General features: G+C 41.5%; 1 protein-coding gene across 1 annotated transcript in view; it reads left to right on the forward strand.

The window, feature by feature from the left end:
- Positions 1-27,477, forward strand: part of ASTN2 (astrotactin 2) — a 377,384-nt gene that overhangs the window by 312,186 nt on the left and 37,721 nt on the right. The window contains exons 16-18 of the mRNA XM_072124956.1: positions 10,918-11,183; positions 14,446-14,579; positions 16,093-16,241. Coding sequence (XP_071981057.1) covers positions 10,918-11,183; positions 14,446-14,579; positions 16,093-16,241 — 549 coding nt within the window. The remainder of the gene's footprint in view (positions 1-10,917; positions 11,184-14,445; positions 14,580-16,092; positions 16,242-27,477) is intronic.

The raw sequence follows: 27,477 nt of genomic DNA on the forward strand, positions 1-27,477 counted from the left end.
TTCCGGCCATTCACTAAGGTCGTGCGCAAGATATCCACCAGGTGTCGCTGCTGCGCCGAGGTCCGCCGGAGTTCACCAACCTATTCCTGGTGCATGTGAGTGCTTGATTTTGCGACACAATTCGTTTTTTAAATTCTGCGGTTTTTCTGAATCTGTCCGGTTTTCCGACGGCCACACCCCCGATTTCTGTCGCGTGAAAGCCAGCGCCAAAATCCGGTTGCGTGCGCCAAAATCCCAACGGAATTTGGCACAAAATGGAAAGTGCGGCCGCGGAGCCCTTGGTAAATGAGCCCCAATGTATCTCAATGGGCTCACACACATGGCCGCAGTTTCTACTCCCTTGTGTGTGAGACGAATTCCCAATTGCCCTTGTTTTCCAGGCTGTGACACCTTGTTTGGAGCCTGTCTGTCATCAGCCGCTGAGCGCCGCTCACACACCAATGACAATAGAAAAAGACTGTCCAGGCCTCAAACTAAGGCAGGAATCGGACCTGCTCTATAATTTTTGGTGCTGGCAGTGGAACCCAAGGCAGTGGGCATGAGCCAGCAGAAGTAAATGAGGACAATGCTAGCCACTTAAGCACAGCCCAAGTTATGGTTGGTTGCCTTATAATGAGAAAAGACACAAGGAAGGTGTACTGAACACGCTTATTAAAAAAAAAAAAAATGGTACAAAAGTCTTTGTACCAAGGCTCCTCCTGTATAAAGAAACTAGTGGCATGCATTGGTGGGATTTTGACCCATTCTTCCACACAGACACTCTTCTCATCCTGAAGGTTCTGTGGGCCCCTTCTATGAGCTCTGAGCTTTAGTTACTTAGTTCCATAGACTTTCTGATGGAATCAGGTCGGGTGAGGGAATTCTAAGAACTTTATCCTCTTTCTCTAAAACCAGTTGAGTTTCCTTGACAGTGTCTTGCTGAAATGTCCACCCTAGTTTCATCTTCATCTTGGGAGATGGCAGCAGATTTTTTTTTATCAAAAATGTCTCAGTACATTTGTCTATTCATCCTTCCTTTAATCACATGATGTATGCTGAAAATTACCCTCACACCGTGATGTTCTCCACCTTCACTGTTGGTTCAGTGATTTGTGGGTGATAGGAAGTGTCTGTTGGCCAACATATTGGGAGTCATTTACTAATGGCCGATTCGCGTTTTCCCAACGTGTTACCCGAATATTTCCGATTTGCGGCGATTGTACCTGAATTGGCCCGGGATTTTGGCGCACGCGATCAGATTGTGGCGCATCGGCGCCGGCATGCGCGCAACAGAAATCGGGGGGCGTGGCCGAACGAAAACCCAACGTATTCGGAAAAACCTCCGCATTTAAGAACGGAAAATGTGTCGCTCGGGTCGGGCTTACCTTGACTCAGCCCGAGCCGGTGAACTCCAGTGCGTTCAGATGCTTTTCAGCGCAGCAGCGACACCTGGTGGACGGCGAAGGAACTACCTTAATAAATCCTGGCCGGACCCGAATCCACCGCACAGAACACGCCGCTGGATCGCGAATGGACCGGGTAAGTAAATCTGCCCCATTGTGTATTAAGTCATCCAAAGAGTTACATTTTTGGTTACATCTGACCTGAGGTCAAGCATAGAGGCTGAGTGTATTACTTATTGTCAAACAATTGTGCTCGATGATTCCAGGTCCTTTTGTAGTTCTCCACAGGTGGTCCTTGGCTTTTGGACAACTCTTCCGATTTTTTTTTCACTCCTCTGTCCTAAATCTTGCAGGGAGCACCTGGTTATGGACAAGTGTATGGTAAAATTAGGTTCTTTTTTTGGTTATGGCCTAACAGTGTTCACTGGAGTTTTCAGTAGTTTCTACTACTTCTATAAAAAATGTCATCCTAATGTTTTGTAACAATAAGGTTACAATGGTCTTGAGACACCTCCCCGTTTTTTCCCATTGTGAGATGTTTCTTGTGTGACACTTTGGTAATGAAACATCTTTTTATTGGCCATCAGTTGAACCAGCTAATATTATGTTTCACTAAGTAGCAGGATTGCTTTCTAATTACTGACCGATTACAGCGGATGACATGACTTTACTGGCTTTTTGCAACCCTCTTTCTTCATATGTTCCATGATGTTTTCTTGTGTCATTTCTCATTATTATTTCTCATTATTACACATAATTTAGGGACTTCGAATCATTGTTTCATTTCTTTGCCAGCGTGATGAGTTGTAACCCCTTGAGAAATATATTTACCGTAATATGTTCAATACTTAATTCAATATGTGTTCAATACTTAATTCACCCTCTGTAAGTTTGATATTCCGTGAAGATTTCAGTCTCAATCCACAATACTACAGTAAATTAATGTAAAAAACTAAAAAAAAAAAAATTGTAGATCCGAAGGGTTTTTTTTTTAAGAAGGTGGTTTTCTGGTGAGATTAGATTACATACATCTTTATTGGACAATGTTGTGCTTTTATTTTCCAAAAATAAAGACTTCTGTATGTTGGCCTTGGGGAATAAGAGGGATGGATGCCTTATTGTAGAGACCTTCCTGTAATGGGCTATTATGTTCAATAGAAATCCTGTGCATTGGCAAAGTGGGCAATATTAAAAACTCCTGCACTATTAGATGTCATATCAGCCTGATATGATAAATCTGCAATGTATTTTGAGTAACTCCATTGGGACTAACTTACTTTCACTATTTTAAGAATATATTACACCTTTGAATTTTTTGGCCTGTATTTCCTGTATTATAAATAATATAACTCAGAGACTTAAAGGGGTATTCTTATCGGGGCATTGACATTTAATTTAATTCTTCTTCCATTTACATACATGTCTTTAGTTGGATGTTCTAAAATAAAAATGTACATGTGGGCATACCATTTCCCATAAATGTAGTCATATTGTCCTTAGACACAAGATTGTTGTCCTTGGATACAACCATCTCTGCTGGAAAGATTGCACAATGAAATTAGATTATTTTTTGCATATGAAATGTCTGGGAGTTACTGCATGTCACACAGCAGTCCCGTGGTAATGCAACCTGAATCCAGGTGGTCGTATCCAGGGACAGCTTTCCCATTTCTGAGAGTCAACATGATTACATTTACCTTTTTTTTTTTTAAATAACATATAACATAAATTGTTGTTCCAAAAATGGAAATATAAAAACAAAAAACAAAAAGTATTAAGTTGCAAGTTTTGATGCAGGGGCTTTTGCACAAAATTGTGCGCCCCTCACACCACTTTTCTGAAAATTGGGCATTTTGGGGATAAGAAGGGTTTAGCCTCCCGCATTGCTTTAATACATAAAGTGCTATAAATTATAGTTAAAAGCTGTTCCTAATTCATCAAAAGGCTTACACCTCTTACATCAGCTAGAACAAAGCGAGTTTGTAGCCTGGTGGCAATAGATCATTGTGTGATGAGTGGATGTGCGGTCTAGTTCTTTTATTTCTCCCCATGTTGGATTAGCCCAAAACAATCTTCTACTGCTTCTCAATGATAGGAATGGGAGGCAGATTTTAACGCATTTACTTTGTCTCTTTCTCACTTCTGAGGACATTATAGAAAAGTAATAGCCACCAGAAGTACACAATGAAGTTTCTAGGCCCCAATTTCAAGAAGGGTCTAGATGCCTTTTTACACCTAAATAACATTGATTATATAGATATGTTATACAGAATTGCTTCCCCTAAACCCCTTCCTCATCTTTTTTCAACCGTATAATCAATTATACTATAAACTAAAGTATATAGCACTGGTCTCTTCTCTTTTTCTGTTGAAATGTCACAAAGTTTCTTCTTTACCATTTAGACTGTGTCTATATCAGGAATAATAGCTATCTCTCTATATGAAAATACATGCTTTGTCCTGCTCCTTCACCTCCTGAAAGCAGGAGGAGGAGTAAACATTGACATCAGGCAGTGATTGGCTGCTGCAGATTTTCAGGGTTTCCCCCCAGTGATACCATAGTCCTTATATGGATATCCCAGAACACACGCTTGGCAGAGGCCAGGAATGGGTGCAATACTTTAAATCCATCTCCCATAGGCTATTGACAATTTATATACTCACTGGGAGGGAGCAGAATGTATTCTGGGCAGACGAAGGCAAAAAGGAAGTGATGTCACACAGGTGCACAGCTCATTATATCCCTGGTCATGTGATGTCACACAGATGCATGGCTCATTAAATCCCTGGTCATGTGATGTCACACAGGTGCATGGCTCTTTATATCCCTGGTCATGTGATGTTACACAGGTGCACGGCTCATTATATCCCTGGTCAAGTGATGTCACACAGATGCACGGCTCATTAAATCCCTGGTCATGTGATGTCACACAGGTGCACGGCTCATTATATCCCTGGTCATATGATGTGACACTGGTGCACGGCTCATTATATCCCTGGTCATATGATGTGACACTGGTGCACGGCTCATCATATCCGTGGTACTGTAAAGTCAAACAGTTGCACGTGTGGGACATCACATGACCAGAGGTATAACAGCCTGTGCACATGACTATGGACCTGTTTATAAACAATGATCCGTACCACACAAAGACTTAATAAAATATAAAAAAACACAAATACACAAAAAAAAAAAACACATATTTGGTATTGACGTGTCCGTAAAAATCTGTATAATTAAACAGAATTGTTGTTAAAGCTGCACGGTGAACACAAAAAAAAAAGATCATTTTTAATTAATACCCTTAAAAATGCTCTAAAAAGTGATTAAAAATGTTATGCACTCTAAAATAAGACCACTAAGAAGAACCACTGAAAAGATGGTGATGCTAAAATAAACAAGACTTTCTCCAAATTAGTTTTTATTCAGTAAAATTGAATCAAAAACACAAACACCCCACATATTTGGTATTGCTGTGTCCGTAACAATCTGTTTAATAAAACAGAAATGTTACTGGGCAGCATGGTCAACTCCGTAAAAACCCAAAGAAAGGCTCCGAAATAAAAACTAATACCCTTTTAAAAAATGTTATTTAAAAATGTTACTTGCACCAAAATAAGACCACTAAAATGAACAAAGCTTCATGCAAAAATAAGCCCCTAACCAGATTTGTCAGCCGGAAAAATAAAAAAGTTGTGCATTTGAGAAGATGGTCATGCTAAAAATTAACAACATTTAAAATAACAAGCCCCTATATGTCCACATTAAAAAAAATACATATACAGGCAGTCCCGGGGTTAAGTACAAGATAGGGTCTGTAGGTTTGTTCTTAAGTTGAATTTGTATGTAAGTCGGAACTATATACTTTATCATTGTAACCCCACCATATTTTTTTTGGTCTCTGTGACAATTGGATTTTAAAAATGTTGGATTGTCATAAGAACCAGGATTAACAATAAAGCTTAATTACAGACACATTTAATAACCATTATAGCTCTTTATTGTAGCCTAGGGCTAAAGTACAGGAAATTACCAACATCCAGAGGTCCGTTTGTAACTAGGGGTCGTATGTAAGTCAGGTGTTCTTAAGTAGGGGACCGCCAGTATATATATAGCTTGTACAATTTGACATTTGTAAATCTGCTCTGAATTGCGTTCCTTCTATACCCGGCGCCAAAAACTCCTGTTAAATGCGGCGCAACTCAAAAATCGCCAGGAAACCCGACGAAAATGCGATGTGCGCACCCTTAGTAAATGAGCCCCACTGTGTCACGAGAAAACAATCTCAAAATCCCCTGGATATCTTATAGCGTTCCAAAGCTATAAGCACTTATAGTGACACAGGGCATATTTGTTAAATGTGTCTGCGTCCTAAAGGCCAAAATAGGCTGAGTCCTGAAGGGGTTAAAGGTTGGAATTGATGGACTTGTGTCTTTTTCCAGCATTATATACTATGATACTATGAATTCCGGCATTCGCATGCTGGATACGCTGATTGTGGGATGCATGTGTAGTTGAAGAATCCATGTAATTTAGCAAGCACCATCGACCCGCGTCTACGCAAATCAAGCGCAAACCCGGATAATCAACTATTTCTACATGTTCCTCAGGTCACAGTGACAAACACAATCTAGAAGAAAAAAAATCTATTTAGTACATTGATGGCAATATGAGAAATCATTTGATGGTGTAACACGTAACCTTTAATCAGACAAAAGAAATATGAATTCACTCTGCAGAGTCTGACGGATCCGGAGCTCGCAGAACGACTTCTAAATAGACTTTGGATTCTATGTCCTGACATTTGGACATTGAGGAGGACACGGATCAGGATGACCACATGCGATAAGCAGCAATGAGAAATGATTATTATACATACGTTACATCGCCAGTGACTACCAGGCTTTATTATCAAGCCTTATGCTGAGAAATCCTAAGGACATGACATGAGTCCAGCTGCTTGCTGATTTTCCGTAATGCGCGCTGGTGTGCGAGATATTTTGGATATTTATTGCCATGGCAACCTAAATACTACCCTAAATTAGGATGTGAGGTCTGGAGCATGCATACATGACTTGGGAAGGTGAAGATGTCCTCCTTTTCTTTCTTCACGCTCCGTTTTCCTTAACTTTTTTAAGCAATATTAAAAAAACATCACAATAGGACAAGATTATTAAAAATACATCACAATAGGACATGATTATGCGCTGATTTTATATTAACATGTCTTGGTAACATGTAGTTTTGATTACATTATAATATAGTTGGTAATATCTGCAGTGTTTTCTTAAGGAATTTTAATCTGCGAAGGTCTGCAACATTTTTTTCATCCGTGTTATTGTTTTCCAAAGGCCAAATAACCTGTGTTGTACTGTACTCAGAGACTGAAATCTGCATGAAAGGAAATCTACCATCTTACTCATCGATCTAGGCATAGTGACTGCGGTAAACTTCTTATATTTGTGATCCATGGTCTCCTTTCATATAAAATCAACTTTGAAAATTATGCTAATGAGCAGGAAGGGCTCCAGGGGGTGTTAACAGAGCCCCTAAGTGCTGCTGAGGCTGTTACACTGTCTCCCCCCTCCTGTGATGTAATATCACTGCAGCAGAGGAAAGTTCAGCAAACAGTGAGAAGGGGGAAGTGCCCTGCACACTGTAACAGCCTGTGAAGCTACAACACAGAGGGGCTCTTCCTCAAGAGCCCTTTAGGCTTATTAACATAATTATAAAAGTTGGTGTTAGAAGGAAGGAGACCATGGATAACAAATATCTTTGAAGATTATAACAGTCATGGTGACTGGATCTATGAGTAAGTGTCCCTGGTTTATCATTCTAGATTTTGATGTCAGATTTTCTTTAAAGTGTAGAGCAAAACCACTCAGCTCAGGGATTAAACAAGATATGTTTCTGCATCAGTGTAGCTACAACATTCTCAAGGTATGTGTGGTATGCAATGCATGAAAACAAATGATAGATGTCCTTTAAACATAGAACCACTGCTAGTGCAACGTCATGCAAAGCCAGATTCATGATTCACATTTTTTAAATAATCGCAAAAAGTCGCAAGGACCCTCCCCTCCCCTCTTGGCGTATGGGCTGTTGCAATTACTTAAAAATAAATCCCAGAGAGAATTATGAAAGTTACTTTAATAAATTTAAAAAACAGTGGAACTCCAAACGCAGTCATATAACTATCGCACAGAGGTTGCGTAAGGATAAATCTCCCAAAGTGAAATACCATATATACCCAAACTTGGCTTATAGGGGGGAAAGCGGCTGCATAACGGGGTGGGGGGCCAGATGTATAACAGGGTGCGAGAGCCGCTGCATAACGGGACGGGGGGCCAGATGTATAAAGGGGTGGGGAGTGGATTCAGGGGGTTGGCTATATACTGGGGCACAGAGGCTTCTGGTTATATACTGGGGCGTAGGGGCTGCTGGTTATATACTGGGGCACAGGGGCTGCTGTTTTTATATTGGGGCACAGGGGCTGGCAGCCTATATACTGGGGCAGAGGGGCTGGCAGGCCATATACTGGGGGGCAGGGGCTGGCTGGCTATATACTACTGGGGGGCTGGCTGTATACTACTGGGGGGCTGCTGGCTATATACGGAGGGGTGAGGCTGTAACCAATGCATTTCCCACCCTCGGCTTATACTCGAGTCAATAGGTTTTTTTTTTTTTCAGTTTTCTGTGGTAAAAATAGGGGTCTCGGCCAGGGCCGGATTAAAGGAGGGGTTCATGGGGCTGGAGCCCCGGGCCCCCCCCCCAGTCTCCAACAGAGTTGCTGAGTCGCTGACTGTCTCTGTGTGCAATGCGCAACGGCCAGTGGCCGCCCGCAACACACATAGGGGTCTAGTGAGACACAGCTGCCTTCACTGGGGGAGATTGCCGAGATCGCCATTTTCTACAGGGGACTGTAGGCTAAAGTCTACAGGGGGCTAGTGGCTGTACACTACAGGGGGCTGGCAGGCTATATACTAAGGGGGTTTGGCAGGCTATATACTACAGGGGTCTGGCAGGCTATATACTACAGGGGTCTGGCAGGCTATATACTACAGAGGGCTGGCAGGCTACATACTACCCGGCGCTGGCAGGCTATATACCTCCAAAAACATTGTTGGAAGGGCCCCCACCAGTTTGCGCCCGGGGGCCCCCACCACCCTTAATCCGGCCCTGGTCTCGGCTTATACTCAAGTATATATGGTATACCTTATGCAGGCCCTGAAGGGAGGGACAGGACTCTCAGTTCTAGCAAGGTTCTAGGAATACAATGATACAATACCCTTCGGGCCCTGCACCATGTATTATTCAATTAATTAGTTTTCACTCTAGTCTCGTCTAACTTTTTACTGACCTTTTAGACACTTTTTCTAGTTTCGGGTTTCCTCCCCCATTAGTCAAGCACAGTACGAAGCAGACAACTCGGTTCATAGTGTATCTTCCACATTTCAGGCGCTACTGAGGACTATGTCTGCCTTTTATACAAGGGTAGAAATCCTCTTTAAGGAATAATTCATAGAAATAAGAGAAAATTGGTCTAGACAGTTAGGTAGAGACGGTTTGAGGCTCACGTTGGGACAGATTTTGTGGATATATAAAGTGATTTGTGAAATCAGGGAGAGTTGGATGAAATAAAGGCTCTGAGCAGAGAGGCCAGATGTGTGTAATCTTATTTATTATTATTTTTTATTTTTCTGTGATTCCTATTTATAGTTTTGCTGTAAAATTGTAATTGAAAGGAAGCCGTAACATAGGGTGACTGTTCCATGTCCCACCAGTAGATGGCAGCAGAACACTACATGGACAGAAGGTCCGCGTTCAACCTATGACCTTAGCGTTACTAATGCAGGAGGATTGACCTGTACTCATTTTGTTTCCATATTTTCGTACATAAATTGCATATTATTTTAACCCTTTTTTATTATTTGATCAATTCACTGAATTAACGGACAGTGCAGGTCTGAATATAAGTCTGTCACCTATCCGAGTCGTAAGGAGTTTTCCTTAAATTGATATATTTGTAATGATTTATGAGAGACAAACTACTAGAACGAGGACTTTCCTCCCTTACTACTCCTCAACACATAACTAACTGACAGAAGTAGTTCATACTGAACGAGTATTTGTAAAAGAGAATTATAATGTATCAAGAGCAGTGGCGTAACTAGAAGCTGGTGGGCCCCAGTGCAAAGTCTGTGCCAGGCCCCCGACTATAATGTATGGTTTATAGTAATAGCCTTCTCATATGGGAAAGTGACACCATAAGGGCCCCCTAAACCTCTTGGACCCGAGTGTGATTGCAACCTCTACACCCCCTCAAGTTACGCCCCTGATCAAGAGAAAGGTTGTATTCACATCCTGATAGTCTGCACTCTCCTCCTTACAGCCAACAGATTACTTACCATTCATGGATCTCAAACAACCACATTCTTTCCTCTCCTGGTCCCTGTCTTGCTAGGTAGTACAATTAAAAGTCTTGGAGGGCCACCGGACTAAGTTTGGACCAACAGTTCCAAGAACTTTTTGGGAATAGGAACTGCAGAGTGAGGGGGGGGGGGGGCAGGGGGGTCCAGGCATTGAATTTCCTTCTGCAAATGTCATTATTGGTTCAGTAATCTGAAGTAGTGAATACTGGTGGAGCTGAGATATGATATTCCTAAATATTTGAAAGAGGTGGCCACTTTTAGTCCTGACATGCGAGCGGGTCCTTGGTGCAGTGGCATGTAAACTGATTTAGTCCAGGTCACCTGGGGACCTCAGAAAGAACCAAATTCATCAATAAAAGTAATGGCTCTCGGTAAGAAAGAAGAAGGGTCAGAGAGGAACAGTATCATCTGCATACAACCCATACAGTCCTCCCTGGGGCCAGTGGATGTACCTATATAAATGGAGTCGCTACAAAGTTTAAGTGCGAGGATCACCAATGCAAAGAGCAGAGGTGATAGAGGACTACCTTGCCGGGTGCCTCTGTGGGGAATTCCGGAGATAATTAATCAGTAACTTACTCTTGAGGGATTGATACAGAATAGACAACCAGTGGCAGAAACAGGGGCTGAATTTACAATTTTGTAGACAACCCATGAGAAATGGCCAATCTTCCTTGTATTGGCCTATCTATGTTACCTCCCGCACCCATCTGATGTTATCTTGGGTGGACCCGCAAGGCATAAATCCCGATTGATTGGGGTGTATAAGAGAAAGAATAACGTTATTTTGTTTTTTGGCTAGAATTCGAGTCTGGAGCTTGTAATAAGTTACTGCTTAGATTGCCATTTGGCAGTTTGCGAAAAATATATGTGTTCTAGTTGTAGGTTGGGCACTTACTAGCACTGGGTTATAGGAATGCATAATTATATAGATACTGTAGTTGATGTGAAATAGTTCTCAATGGGCCTATATACATAAATGATTTAGAATGTGGCCCCCCAACCATATGGTGCCAGTGTTTCTGATAGGAGGCTGTCAAGGCATATGTATTTGTATACTGTGTATTTATGCCCTTCATAAGTTCTCTATTATTCTTTGTAGAAACCACAGAATTGGGCAGCAAGAAAGAACTGAAGTCCATGCCGTTCATCACTTACCTCTCAGGTTTGCTGACGGCACAGATGTTGTCTGATGACCAGCTAATCATGGGAGTGGAAATCCATTGCGAAGAGAAGGGTCGCTGTCCATCCAGCTGCCATTTGTGCCGAAGAGCCGGCAAGGAACAAGTCAGCCCCATCCCTGTGCTCCTAGAAATTAACCGGATCACTCCCCTATACAACCTTATACAGGATAATGCTACACGAGAGGTAAAAATCCACCAAAAGATTTACTTTTTTCATCTTTTTACATCTACTCAGAATACTATAATATTTATCTTTATTTATATTGCACCATCAAATTTCACAGCGCTATACAAATTATATTACATGCTACATTTTATTATAGAGCAAAGGTAATCATTTTTTATGGATATGCAAACCACCAGCAACTGGATGCGGACTTAGACGAGAATTTGAATAAAACAGGATAGGCATAACATACTGAACGATAAGGGTCTGACTGTTGGGATCCCCACCGATCACGGGAATAAGGCGTCACATTCTCACTAATGGGTGGAGCGGCAGGAACTCGGCTAACTCCAGCACTCACAGTCAGAGGATGGTGCATGTGAGCACCCATTGTCGAGAATCCTCACCAATGAGATAGTGAGCTATCCTGCAAATAGGGGATAAGTTTTAAACTTGGATCCACCCCTTTAAAGGGTTAGTGTTGAGTGGTGACTTCATTTGTTTTTGACCTTTATAGAATGTTTATGATCCGTTCAAAGGTCCCAAAATATCATGTGAACAAGGGTTGACAACCACTTTAAATGACAAGATCACCATCCACATTTTAATAGATTTGAATGGCACAACCTGTGTTTGGGAATAGGTGTGGACTTTGATGTGGTTGGTGAGATAATTCCATCCAGTTTCCCTATAAATGCAATTTGCCTCTGTATGTGTGAGTAGAATATGAAGTATTCATTAGATAAGGAATGCTGCTTTTAGCTTACAGATGAGAAATGTCTTGCAGCCCATATCTGTGTTTATAAAGCAGTAGAATCAGAGTGGAAACTAAACCTAGTTTTTCTGCCCATTGAGTACAGTTGGCAAGTTACCTAGATTGATATCTACAATGAATGAATACCCTGGCTGTCTCCTAGTGATTTATGTAATAGTAAATGATTGCAATGTTGTACATAAATATTACAAATGACATATAAAAGCACACGAGTTAAATATTTCATCTACTACAAATGAAATGTTAATGACATGTATATTAATTGAAGGAGGATGTGCTCTTTAAATAGTTTATTTTAATGCACTTATAGTTTGATCAGCTGTCGTGTAGGATTTTGTAGGGCAGGATCCTGTCTCAAAGTAAAGAGAGGGAGAATGGATGAATTATAAAATCTTTTATCTTTATCATAAAAGGGTTTTACCACTAAAGATGTGTATCTATCTACAGAATAGTGGACAAGTGTCTGATTGCTGGGGGTCCACACATTGAGACCTACAACCAGAATCGAGGCTTACAAGTCCTGAGGAAATAATGCTTAGCAAAAGTCAAAATATGATCATTCCCTTACTCACATCGTACAGCAAATAGACCTCACGTCATGGGTGCTTGTGCCTCTCCGTGTGCCCCCGTGCACCACTTCAGCTATTCACCCATCCTCGCTCCTGTTTCGGGGTCCTCGACCGTGCACGCGCGTCCCAGTCTCCTAGGGCGCGCGCCGGCTTCAAATGATTTAAAGGACCAGAGCACCGTTAATTGCCGCTGTCCTTACCCAGAATCCTATTTAAAACAGCCTCTCCCTGCCGGATCTTCGTGCCTAGTGCCGTTGAAAAAGCTTGTTCCCTGATGCCCTGCATTCTTTCTGTGATATCCTCTTGTGATCCCGGTACCGTATTTGACTCTGATTCTGTTCTGTCTTTCCTGACCTGTTGCACCATTCCTGAATGTCCTGACCTCCTGCCTGTCCCCGACTACGTCCTTGCCCAATGTCTGTGTACCTCGCCTTGGCTGCCACCACAAACCAAGCCGCACCTGTGGAACAACCTTGTGGTACCTCGACACAGCAAGTCGAACCCACTTTGCGGCAGGCTCTGGTGAAAACCAGAATTAAAGTGCCACTATCTAAAATATGCCACCTCCATCACATGATGGTTGGGGTTGCGTGGTCTCTACCACATGATAAAATCAAACTTTATCAGCACTAAACATAACAGCATCAGAACAGAGTGTGAAAGGAAGTCCTGATGTTTACTTTTCAAAATGGGCACTGGTACTCATGGTCAACCTTGTGCTATATTAAGGGGGTAGCCCCAAGTTTCAGCGTTATCCCCTTATGTTTGACCCTGTCCTCTAATAAAGGGGTAGTCCCAAGTGTCCACAGGTTAAAGCAATACAATCTGATCACTGGGAAGTCCTATTGCTGGGACCTCCGCCAGTCACGAGAATGGACCCCTGCAGCTCATGAGAACACTGGGTCCTGTTCTCATAAAATGATGGAGCATAAGATTCTTACACTCCATTCATTGTCTATGGGATTGACTGAGATAGAGAGCACGGAACATTTCAATTTCTGGCATTCTCAGAGACATCTGCTTGACCACCCACCCCATCATTTAGTGAGAACAGTCGGACCCCCTGCAGTCATAATATTATCCCCTGTCCTGTGAATAGGAGACAGCAATAGAACTTAAGGCAGTCCCATTAGCTTCAATGGAGCTCTAGGATATTCCCTTAGCAGAAGTCCCATACAAGTGAATGGAGAACTCATACTGTGCACTTTAAGGGATTTAAGATCATGTGATTGCTGGAGGGCCAAGCAATCATACACATATCCCCTGTCCTGTGATTGGTCGGTGTGTCTTTACTGGAAATATCTCTTTGAGGGCATGTTTACTTTTAGTGATTTACATATAGGGATTTTCTGTCCCAGAATGTGGAGTGTATTGCTGTACATCATTGTGGATGGTTTTTGAAATCTGAAGCATATATTGATTTGTAGTACAAATTATAAATACACATCATGTCATTGTAGGTTGCGTTATTTTTACATTGGATTCCACCTTTTATAAAGGACCGGCATATGAGCCAAACCCAGGTTATATACAAGATAGGTCCTTTAAGTTTGTACTTAAGTTGAATCTGTATGTAAATTGGGACAGGTATATTTAGATTTGTGAATCAATGGAGAATTGGATTTTTAAAATGTTTTGCTGTCATAGGAACCAGGATTATCAATAAAGCTTCATTACAGACACCTTACAGCTAAATAAAGTATCTAGAGAGCTTCACCAAAGGTCACAGTGGGCAGAGAGGTCCATCTGTAACAGGGGTCATCTGTAAGTTGGGTGTCCTTAAGTTGGGGACCGCCTGTATATGGTAATGCACAAATGTGCTGTTCCCAAAAGATGCTCCATTTTTAGTTGCTCGTCGTTTGACTTCATTCATCAAGGTTCTAAATGAATGTCACAATTTGATACTCTTTAATAATAATCATCTTTCTTTTTGCAGGCGTTGAAAAATGCATTTATGAGCTTATATTGGTGTTCAGGAAAAGGGGAAGTCATAGACGATTGGTGTCGATGTGATCTCACGGCTTTTGATGAGAATGGATTACCAAACTGCAGTCCTCTTCCATCACCTGTGTAAGTTCTAGTTATTCAATTTAGTGACTGTCACAATACTCTCGATACTTGTCCATCAGGGTTTCCATTCTAATAGTATATATGACATATTGGGGGTCATTTACTAAGGGCCCGATTCGCGTTTTCCCGACGTGTTACCCGAACATTTCCGATTTGCGCCGCTTGTACATGAATTGCCCCGGGTTTTTGGCGCACGCGATCGGATTGTGGCGCATCGGGGCCGGCATGCGCGCGACAGAAATCGGGGGGGCGTGGCCGAACGAAAACCCGACGTATTCGGAAAAACCGCCGCATTTAAAAACCGAAAATGTGTCGCTTGGGGAGCGCTCACCTTCACCTTCTATGGGATGGTGCATTCCGGGGCGTTAAGATTATTTTCGGCGCCACCTGGTGGACGGCGGAGGAACTACCATCTTAAATCCCAGCCGGACCCGAATCCTGTGCAGAGAACGCGCCGCTGGATCGCGAATGGGCCGGGTAAGTAAATGTGCCCCATTGACTGTGAATAGTTTCTGTGAACATCCATGTGACATTTGTGGAGATTTAGTAATTGAGCATCATCCCTTCAGTTTACCATTAATTTTGAGATGAGCGAGTATACTCGTATTAGTGTTAGCGTACTCGAAACGGCTCAAAATGCTCGGACGAGTATTTCGCCTGCTCGAGAACAAGCTTTCACTTAAGGATCATTTTAGTGAAGAACACAGGGAAGAACACATTGCAGATGTATCTATACATCTGCTAACTTATCAGAAGACATGAGTACAGAAAGGTGTTCTATACAATAGTATGTGAAGAACAATGGGGGTCATTTACTAAGGGCCCGATTCGCGTTTTCCCGTCGTGTTACCCGAATATTTCCGATTTGCGCCGATTTTCCCCGTATTGCCCAGGCATTTTGGCGCACGCGATCGGATTTTGGCGGTTCGGCGCTGGCATGCACGCGACGGAAATCGGGGGGCGTGGCTGAACGGAAACCTGACGGATTTGGAAAAACCGCCGCATTTAAAAAAACGAAAGTGTCGCGGAGCATGCACTTACCTTCATCCAGGATAGGCCGGTGTATTTGAGTGCGTTCCGATGCTCTTCAGCGCCGCAGCGCCACCTGGTGGACGTCAGAGGAACTACCTTAGTGAATCCCGGCCGGACCCGAATCCACCGCAGAGAACGCGCGGCTGGATCGCGAACGGACCGGGTAAGTAAATCTGCCCCAATATGTGTGAAGAACACTTTGCCGATGTTTAACACGGGTCATTCTCCTTTTTGAAGTTCCACGAATATTCCATTGAATAAAAAAAACGAAGAAACAGGACTGACTTCCTTATTTCTCAATAAAATGACATTTTATTGGTCCCCTTTGTCCCCTTAAAAATGCTCGAGTCGCCCATTGACTTCGATGGGGTTCGTTATTCGAAACGAGCACTCGAGCATCGGAAAAAGTTCGACTCGAGCACTCGAGCATTTTAGTACTCCCTCATCTCTAGTTACAACACGTTCTATTTCATTTTTGCAGGTTCCGTCTCTCCCCCGGCATGGAACCCTCCAGCACTGTGGTTGCTCTTGAATGGTTTGACGTCCAAGCTGCTATAGGAACTAAAGTTTCAGATTACATTCTCCATCATAAGAAAGTAGATGAATACACAGATACAGAGCTATACACAGGTAACACGAATGCTATTTATTTCAATGTGTTTTGTTCGGTTGCAGAACTATACAGTAGTAGGGTCCTTCCCAAGCTACAATCAAACAAAATCTCCAAGCACACTTGATAAGTTGCTTAGACATGAAGATTCTTCATTTAGCAGACATTGTTCATAAGGTAAAGTTTCATCCTGCCTTTATAAATTGAAGCAAAATGGTGCAATGATGGGAGTAACACACGAGACTTCTGGCTCATTCGCATAATTATAACAGTTGATTTTAGAACTAAGGAGGCCATGGATAACAAATAGAAGAAGATTACTACTGTCATGGTGCCTGGATCTATGGGTAATGTCCCTGGTTTATCATGCTTCATTTTGATGGTAGGTTTCCTTTAATTTGTTATATAACCTTAAAGCACCTCGTCTATTCATAATGGAATGGTGCATGCCCTTCTTTTGTTTCCCTTAAAATGATTTGTTTCAACAAATGGGACATTAATGTGAGGGATACCACTTTGAGAGTGAGGAGAGAACCAATAAAACAACGGGTAACCAAGTTGTAGGAGTAGTCATTGGCTTAGTTAAGGGAAGTGCAATTTCCTTGGCAGCATGTAAGACTTGTTTTCTGTGATGTTCTGTTGGCACAATAGGCCAGTGTTGTTTGGGAATATTATGGGGTTTCTATGCAGAGAGTATTGGATGTAATCATACATCAGATCACTTCAGTACTGTGATAAACCCCAATTCATTACTCGCCAACTGTTCTATTGAATTAAAGGGGTATTCCCACAAAGACAATTGTCTTAAATATACTCAGGATAACAATTCTTGAATGCACTGTTATTAACAAAAATACAGCATTTCACAGATATAATTCCAACCTGTCTCTATCAACCCTGGTGTACACAATTTTTGTTGCCCATGGATCCGACCCTGGATCGCTGCTCTCTGTCTCTAGCCCCCAACCTGGCATTCCAGGACGAGCTCCCACTGCCACACACTGACTTCCTGCCGGCAAACAACAGTAGCTTTGTGAGGAGGGTAAAACTACAGACAGATAAGGTCTTTATCCAGGGGAAGGGAGGGAGGCATATAGCAGAGCTGTTGTGTATGTTATGGCTGTGAGTAGTCTGAGAATGTCATGTGTAATATGCATCACATGGATCATCGCTCACCTGTGATCTGTCTCATCTCTCTTTCTGTGTCGGATACTAGTGAATGTTCAGAAGCTAAATTAAAGTGTATATAAACCTTGTACCCTGCTAATCTTACCACATTGTCAGCACACAGCACCAGAGGAATTATGAAGTGTCTGCTCAGATGCAATTTTTTACTGACCATTGCTGAGTGATGGGAGCTAAAACAGCAATAAAATGAGTAAAATTGTAAAGTTAGGTGTTAAAAATAATCTTTATTGTGTAAACATCACAAGTGGATTGAAAATTTTGAGTATTTTCTTTCATGGGCAAACCCCTTCAATGGATTAGGCTTTCACTTAAACCCTAGTGCAGACCTAATGTAAAACTTTTTGGGGTATCATCTGGCATAAAAAATTGGCAAAGAGGTGAAAAATCAAAACAGTTCTTGCAGACACAGATGTACTGTCCTACTGTATCTTTATAGGGTAAGATGATATCTTCCCAAATTAACACATTTGTTATTATCCCATGTAGGTTGTAAGCTTTTTCAAATTTTTAAGTTTAGTTTTTGTATTTTGTACAAACATTTTTTTTTTTACCTGTCTTGTCTCAGCTAATCTGACGTAATTTCAATATAATTTTCAAAATATGCATCAAATCCACATCATGGTGTAGAACTGATGCATATGTGATGCACATTTTCACTCTCCCATAGAGAATGTATCTGTATAACATATGCAATTATCCACGAGGATATGCATGAAGGCTATCTCCACATTTTGCGGATTCAATGCAGATTTTGGTGCGGAAAGCCTGCAGTGTAATACTGTAAGATTAATGTGATTTGGGAAAAGTCATGCATTTTTATTTCACTTGGAAATTATTTCTCAGTTTGGAAAAGAAAATAATTATGGTGTTACTTTTCCAGTACATCTTCGCAGATATTTCCGTATATTTTGCATTGAAGTCTATGGGAGAGTGAAAATCTGTAACAAAACCGCAGACATTTGCTTGAAATGTCGTCAGATCAAAACAGGTCATAAAAACGCAGGCGGAAAATCCACGTAAGAACACTAAATCTGCATGTAATCCACATGAAAAACTCACAAAAAACTTTGCCTATTGCATCCTGTTTTTCATGTGGATTTTCCGAAGGTCAATCCAGAACATGTGCAGATAGCCAAAAAGTAACATGGTCATTATTTTATTGTCAGCACTGAGCAACACTTTCGGAGTGAAAAAAAATCTACTACATTACTTTTTCCTAATCATATTCACTTTAATACTACTGTATTATTCTGCGGATTTTCCTCAACAAGTGCAGATAGGCTTAAAAGACATCTGTCACCAGACCAGGAATTGTCAACCAAGCACACTGATATACTGGTGTGTGCCCCCTCTGACAGCATCTGCTCTTCTTTGAGCTTCTTATGCCCTGGTTTTTAAGAAAAAAAAAGCTTTTAAAATTATGCAAATGAGCCTGAGGGGCTCCATAGGAGTTAATTATTCACAATTATTATTCACAATTATTAACGTTTTAACACTCTGAATTTTGCTTGCTCATCTTGTGGCTTGAAAAACATGAGAGATATATTTTCAGTGTCAATATAACTGCAGCAATATTAAATCTATGTCTGAAAATATAAAAGTGAGAAAAAAAGACTGTGCTCACCCCTTAAAACGCTTTGCCTGAATGGAAAACTTAGTCCTTTCCCAAAGCAAACTTGTAGAGTGGAACATAAGAGAAAGAACCAACGGCATCAGAAAAATTGATAAAATAATTAAAAGGTGACGCGTTTCGGACTTTACAGAGAACAGGTCCTAATTGAGGCTAATATAAGAAAAAGAGCAAGAGGAGGAGCACCTCCTCCACAAGCACATGTGACAATAGTCATGTGATCAGAGGGAGGAGCACTGGGTAATGGGTGAAACAATATTCACTGTATGAACAAGAAAAATATTATAGCAATTTCTGTTATTTGCTATTATATTCTTCTCATTCATACTGTGATTTTTGTTTCCTACTTATCTGGTTGTCCTCCCCCTGATCATATTGTCACACATGCTAATCAAGAAGATGCTCCTCCTCTCACTCCTCTTCTTATGTTGGCGTGTAAGTATGTCTGTTCTCCGAAAGACGTCTCCTTTTTATTATGTGATCACTTTTTTGTTGTTTTTTACTTGTATTTTCAATACAAGGATGGATCTCAATTTAACTGACTTTGCTGGTGCCGTTGGATCTTTTTCCTTTTATTCCACTCAAGGGTATGTAGTTTTTTTTTTTTCTTAAATTTACAATATTTACTGTATTTTTTCTCAATGTAAACCCTTTTCCTATTAATAAAAAGTGGTTGCAATGTTGAATTTTAAGCCAAATAACTTCTTGGGCATGTTTTTTTTTTTGTTATGTTTTTTTATGGTAGTGGACAATAGGCCAAAACCAGAAATTGTGAAAATTATTATTATCGTATATACTCGAGTATAAGCCTACCCGAGTATAAGACGAGACCCCGAATTTTACCACCAAAAACTGGGAAAACCTATTGACTCGAGTATAAGTCGAGGGTGTAGTATACAGCCAGCCCTCCCTGTATGCCAAGCACAAAAAAAATAAAATAAACTTAATATCCCCCAGGGATACTCACTCACCCCCAATCCTCGGCATGTCTCCCGATCCTCAGCGCAGCTCCTCTTCTTTTTTTCTCTTTGCTGTAATAGCCGGCAGAGTTGTGTCCATGCGATCTGCCAACGGGCACACACTATGATGCGGCGGTGTTGCCGCTGATGAAGAACGGGAGCCGTGCCAAGGATCCGTGCGCCGGAGGCTGAGTATTATGTTTATTTTTTTATTGACTCGTGTATAATCCGATGTGAGGTTTTACAGCACATTTTTTGTGCTGAAAAACTCGGCTTATACACGAGTATATACGGTATTTTATTTTTTATAACACATTTTATTTGATTTTCAAAACTTGAACATTCAAATATATTGTATAACAGGTCCATTAACAGCAGGTGAAGATGAATTGACAATACATATCAACAGCATTTATAAAGTTTTTGGTTTAATCATGACTAGCCCGCGGCTGGTAGGGCTGTAAGAGGTCAGAATAGCGCAGAATAGTGCATGGGGAGAGGTTGTGTGTCCTTCCTTTTAATCTTGACCCACTATTTCCACTTACATTTCTGTCTCGTCCCATTCATTCGCTTGTGTTTATGTCCGACAGTTAAACCTGTGGCCAAGAGAGGGGGCTCCTGCATCAGATATTCCGTCACACCAAACTAAGACTTTGTTCCTTGCCATCTGATCTCTATTCCACAGTTTATGTGTTTCCAGTGCAGCTGAGATATTATCCATGGAGAGAAGAGGAGGCACCTGAAAAGGGTAGAAAAGCTACATACGTAGCTGCAAGGTGTAAAGAACCCAAACCTAAAATACCAGGCATTAAAAAGAACCTACAGGCAGAAATAACTGATGGCCCAATGTTCTTGAGATGTTTCCTCAAAAGTCGTGGAGGTTTTGAATGGTTGGTATTTTCACATGCTGCATATTTTAGAAAAATGTATTGATGCCTACAGTAATTCGGCGCAGTGACTCCACCATTCATGCCCCCTTCCCCTTTATTATATTACCTTAAACAGAGCGACCAGGACCTCCCCTGTGAGATAGAGCAGTAGGGAGGCGTCATGTTACACTCGGAATTGCTGACTAGCTTTCCTTCATAGCTTCTCAGGCCAGGCACAGTCTGAGGGGACTCATTCCATCCCTGTTTTAAAAAGCAAACATAGCGCTGGGGGTTTTACGAAAGGAGAAAGTCACTTAAGGACACCAAGTGAAACCAGAGCCAGAGAGAATTAGTAGCAGAAGGGGGAAGGGGGTCCTTCAATAATGGCCATACACATCTGATGCAGAGCATACATACAGCGCTCTGTGAACTGTTATTAGCACTGCTCAGTATGCAGACGGCACAAATCTATTTATTTGAACACATGTGCTCGCTCCTAATGAAGACAAACAAACGGGGAAGGCCGCTTTCCTTCCCATAAATTTTACATCAAAATATTTTTGTCTTGTATAAAACACAAGAAGCGGGCACCGCTCTGGAGTGTTCTTATGCAAATAATTTTATAAAGAGGCACATTTTTAGTATAATAACAATAATAAGCTGTATTTATATAATGCAGACATATTCCGCACTATAATAATAGAGAAAAGGTAATATTATATACATAACATTTATCAGTGCGGAGAATTTACATGCATATGTACGGAAATGTTCTGCTTTGGAATCAACTTAAAATCTGTTTCCGTGCTGATGCGAGAAAGGAATTGAATAGTTTAAAAACCGAGGAGAATCATAGGTGTATACGGGGAAATTGACCTAAATGTTACAATTATTACATTATTACTTTTTCTATAGTTATTATTACTGTTTAAATCGGGGCTCATTTACTAAGGGTCGGCGGACTGCACTATCGTCGGAATATCCGACGATTTAGATGTGCACCACATTTAGAAGGGCTTCTTGTCGCACACGATCAGATTTTGGCGCAGTAGCGCCAGTTTTCATGACACTAATTGGGGGGCTGGCCGTTGGACGATCCGACGGATTTGGACAATCCGCGGGATTTAACATCTCAAACTGTGTCGCAAGACATGCACTCACTTGCACCAGGAAGAAGAAGATGAACTCCAGCGGACTTCAGTGGGGAAGCGACACATGCAGGATATTGGGTGCACGATCTTGGTGAATCGCGCCGGACTTCATCCACGTCGGACAGTCCGGATCGGGGTATTGTGACAGGACCGGGTAAGTAAATGGGCCCCATTGACTCTAGGATTTTCTCCATATAGATGTCAGTACTCTGTAGTTACCTTTAAGGGATCCTCAGCTCTGTCTTTGGGCAGATTTACACTGTCAATGTTTGTCCGTGAACCATGGACCTTGAAACGTCCTGTGGCATGGACCTTCATCACTGCTGGCGACTGAACTCCGATGATCTTACCAAATAGAGATATGTGATTCCCCCTTTAAAGGCAAACAGAACAATTTCCATATAGTGCTGTTCACCCGTCTCTCTTTCCAAATTTATGCCATATTCTGTTCTGAAAGTGTTTCTCACTAGAGGTAAAGTTGGCCGAGACTATTGTCTCTCTGTCTATACCCTGAAGTTCAATTCAATTCAATCTGCCACTGATCCCATGATGCTTTGTGTTTTCTTTTAAAGTAATTTAGCATTAAATCTATTTAGTTTCCCCACAAGTAAATCTACTTTACACTGCACAGTGCACATACAGGATGTATATGGTGACAGGCTGGCAGCGTCCATCACATGGAGGAGCAGGGAACAAATACAGAGCACATACAGGATGTATATGGTGACAGCAGGGCAGCTTCCATCACATGGAGGAGCAGGGAACATGTACAGTACATACAGGATGTATATGGTGACAGCCTGGCAGCTTCCATCACATGGAGGAGCAGGGGACATGTACAGTACATACAGGGTGTATATGGTGACAGCAGGGCAGCTTCCATCACATGGAGGAGCAGGGAACATGTACAGCACATACAGGATGTATATGGCGACAGCCTGGCAGCTTCCATCACATGGAGGAGCAGGGAACATGTACAGCACATACAGGATGTATATGGCGACAGCCTGGCAGCTTCCATCACATGGAGGAGCAGAGAACATGTACAGTACATACAGGATGTATATGGTGACAGCCTGGCAGCTTCCATCACATGGTGGAGCAGGGGACATGTACAGTACATACAGGATGTATATGGTGACAGCATGGCAGCTTCCATCACATGGTGGAGCAGGGGACATGTACAGTACATACAGGATGTATATGGTGACACCATGGCAGCTTCCATCACATGGTGGAGCAGGGGACATGTACAGTACATACAGGATGTATATGGTGACAGCCTGGCAGCTTCCATCACATGGAGGAGCAGGGAACATGTACAGTACATACAGGATGTATATGGTGACATCCTGGCAGCTTCCATCACATGGAGGAGCAGGGGACATGTACAGAGCACATATAGGATGTATATAAAAAGCTTACCGTATTTTTCGGACTATAAAGTGCACCGGATTATAAGGCGCACCATCAATAAATGCCTGCTAAAACGTCTAGGTTCATATATAAGGCGCACCTGATTATAAGGCGCACCTGATTATAAGGATGAATGACCAGCAGGTGGCAAGCCTGTGCACAGTTCAAGGCAGCTGTTGTCTGTAAGTGGTTCATATATAAGGTGCACTGGACTATAAGGCGCACCTTTGATTTCTGAGAAAAACAAAGGATTTTTTGTGCGCCTTATAGTCCGAAAAATACGGTACTCTAATTTGGCTCCCTGTGTCACTATCCCAGCAGTCTTCCAGACTTTGGCACGCTGCCCAGCCAGAAGTGCTTAGGGTCATGTGATGTCACATGGCCCACTGAATGGGTGACAAAGGTCCCATGAACTCTGGCACTTTTGGCCAAGCTCCTTATGCAGAAGACCAAAAGACCACCATGAATGGAAGCAGGGTAAATAAATATATATATTTTTTTATTTGATCCCACCTGCCCTGACCCTTAAAGGGTTTTTTAAGGATTAAAACATTTTAAGGGCTGGAGTTGGGATAATCAAATACATTTTTCCAAACTCATTACACAGCAATGTTGGGAGGATGCAGAGTTTTCTAGAATGACATAATTTAGTCAAGAAAAGCATTAAAGTTGTATGTCAGGAATAAGTATATGGGTCATTAAAATCTAAGCTAATGTTTAATTAGTTGTTATTTCAAATGAATGCACCTTTAGAAGAAAAAAGTTGTTCTCATACACTATAATGACGAATTAAAATGCTACTGGCCCTTTAACCAGTCTAAATCTATGTCTAAATCTATGTAGTCCTAGTTTTGGGATATTGCTACTCACTTTTCAAGTCTTTGATGCTAACATTTGGTGCTAATTTAAGCGTTTTTTTGAGTAACTTACTTTAGCACAAATTTACTTTACTGCTTCAATTTCACATTAAACCAATTCCATACACTATCAAATTTAAGCAAAATTCTTAACAGACTGCGACTCACCGTACGGTCAGCGTTTAGCCGCGCACATTTATCTTATTTCACTACATATTGAGCAGAGAGAGAATGTAAAACATCTTTTTCTACTACTATACTGAAAAAATATATACAGGGGCGCAGTGATATAAATGATGCATTACATTATATTGTTATTTTAGACTGACGTGGAACATTAAAAAAATTCTTACCCTTTTTTCACAAAATAGTCGTTGAACTCATAAATTGTTGATGGTATAATTTGGATGATTGATCCCTGCATTAGCCTGATTACTATTATAAGGATCAGAGGGCTATTCCTCCCTCTGGGATGTTAAATTGACAGCTGCCTCAGTGATGGTAGGGGGTTGAATGGCCTTGCAACCTCACTTTGTAACTATGACCTCAGTCTGCAGATTAAAGAGTCCACTGCTGTTTCTCCGTTTTCAGGTCTTGTCCAAATTTATCACCGTTGTAATTTTTAGCTCCTTTTAACACTATGTTGACACATATAAAAAAAACAAAAAATAACTGGACCGAGAATAAGGTCAGTGCTTTTGAATTATGGAAGAGAATTTTTGGATTTCCTTTGGAATGCTAATGATTGAAAATTACAAAGGATAAAGTTACTTATTTTATGAGCAGGACCTGATACCGGGATGGTCTGTCATTCTTATTCAGAAGTGATGGCAACACATCTGTGAGATGACACTGTGAGATCTCCTTTAAACATACAATTAAAGTATATTATATTTTAACAACTTACAATAAAGCTAAAAGTTACAATAAAACTAGAGGGATTTTAGTTCTTTGTTTAACAACACTAGGAGCAACCATAGAGATTGGGGCACATTTACTTACCCGGTCCTGTCGCGATCCCTGCTGTGCGTTGTCCGACGGGGATTCGGGTCTGCCGCGATTCACTAAGGTCATGCACCCGATATCCAGCAGGTGTCGCTGCAGCGCCGTGGTCTGCCGGAGTTCACCTTCTTCTTCCTGGTGCATGTAAGTGCTTGATCTTGCGACACAAATTGTTTTTTTAAATTCCGCGGTTTGTCCGAATCCGTCGGGTTGTCCGACGGCCACGCCGTGTGGCAAAATCCCAGGGCAATTCAGGGCAAATCGGAAATATTCGGGAAACCCGACAAAAGTGGAGAGTTCGGACCCTTAGTAAATAAGCCCCATTATGTCCATCACTTTTAAGTTTTATAATTAGTGATTAGGAGTACAGGCGGTCTTCTACTTAAGAACACCCGACTTATAGACAAACTCTAGTTACAGACAGACTTCTCTGCCCCCTGTGACCTCTGGTGAAGCTCTCAGGATGCTTTATTTTAGTCCCAGGCTGCAATGACCAGCTGTAAGGTGTCTGTAATGACGTTTAATAGATAATTCTTGTTCCCATTAAAGCAAAAAATTTTGAAAATCCAATTGTCACTGGGCCAAAAAAAAAATTGTCTGAAGCTACAATTATAAACTATACAGTTCCAACTTACAAATTCAACTTAAGAACAAACCTAAAGAACCGATCTTGTATGTAACCCGGGGACTGCCTGTATCGATCTTGGCAAGGAGATGCAGACCAGATGTTGAAATTGCAACTTTTTAAAACTTTACCAAACTTTTGCACAATCTCACTACTCACTACTATGATAAAACGACAACATTGTGTAGCATTTGGATTGTTTAGAACAAAACACAGAACATTGTAAATTCCGCCCAATGTCGCTCATACGTAGCCAAAAAAACACAACTCTTACTAGGTAAACATTACTGGAATCCTTTCCAGCATCGTCTCTTCTGCTGTAATCCAAGCCTTTGTAAGACGCTGATGTCATGGGCACTGCTTTGTGTTTCCTTGATTGCATGAACTGAAGTCATGATGTCAATATGCGGGAGGACGCTAGCTGCTCATTAGATCATACAAACCGCATTATACTGTAGCTCAATACGTTTTTTATCATTTACTACAACTTCCTTCCTCCTATTGAAAGGGAAAAACTGACTCTCCCGTTAACAAAACGTAATTAACCTGATGAAGTATCTTCTTCAAATTAGTGGTTCTTATAAGCATCAAGATCAAGGAGGGCTGTCAACTTAGTATCTGTAAAATAAACACCGCATTTACAAAGCATATTTCAAAATAAGTTATCTCTATGCAGGAAAGTTATGTGCTGCTTATTTTAATAACTTTCCTATAGAGAGGAGAGAGGCCGATCCCGGGTGGAATATGGGGTGTGAGTCTCGCTGCACGCCAGAGTATAAGAGTAGGTTATACTCTGGCGTGCAGCGAGACTCACACCCCATATTCCAACAGCGATCAGCCTCTCTCCTGCCTCACTACAGTGGCCCAGTCCTTCTAACCGGCTCACCCACTACTTAAGGCATTTTATCCAAGACCACAGGACTAGGTCTTTTAGATCCCACCCCAGCCGAGCATATGAGAGTCTCTACATTGCATCCAGCTCTAGGGGCAGCGCGCACCAATATACCTGTGTTTTTTGCACCTACTTCTCTTTAATTTGAGAACCTGGCGCCGTGGGATATCACCTGGATACACACTACTGATCTAAAAGATAAAAATGGTACATAGAAATACAACACAAAAAAATCTTAAAGGGAACCTGCCACAAGGAGACCCATTTTTAGCACCCCACAGTCCCCACAGAGCATAGTACATACACTGCCAAAGAGATTTTGTATAAAAAATAGGTTTTACAGAAAAAAAGATATGTTATATATTACCTTTCAATTTCCGCTCTCCATGTGTCCTTTTCAAACGTATGAAAACTTGGCTTAGCGATGCCCCCGACTCCTCTATAGCCACTCCCAGGGGATGGGAGTTATTGATATATTTGAAAGGACACATGGAAGAGCGGTTTCCCAAGAGTGGGGGGGACTGCTCCTCTATAGCAATTCCCAGGGAACTAGTGCCTATTCACAGAGCACATTGCATTGAAAGGTACAATATAACATATCTTTTTTTCTGTAAAACCAATTTTTTATACAAAAACTCTTTGGCAGTGTATGTACTATGCTCTGTGC

This window comes from Engystomops pustulosus, chromosome 9, assembly GCF_040894005.1.
Source record: "Engystomops pustulosus chromosome 9, aEngPut4.maternal, whole genome shotgun sequence".
In the NCBI taxonomy this organism is placed as follows: Eukaryota; Metazoa; Chordata; class Amphibia; order Anura; family Leptodactylidae; genus Engystomops; species Engystomops pustulosus.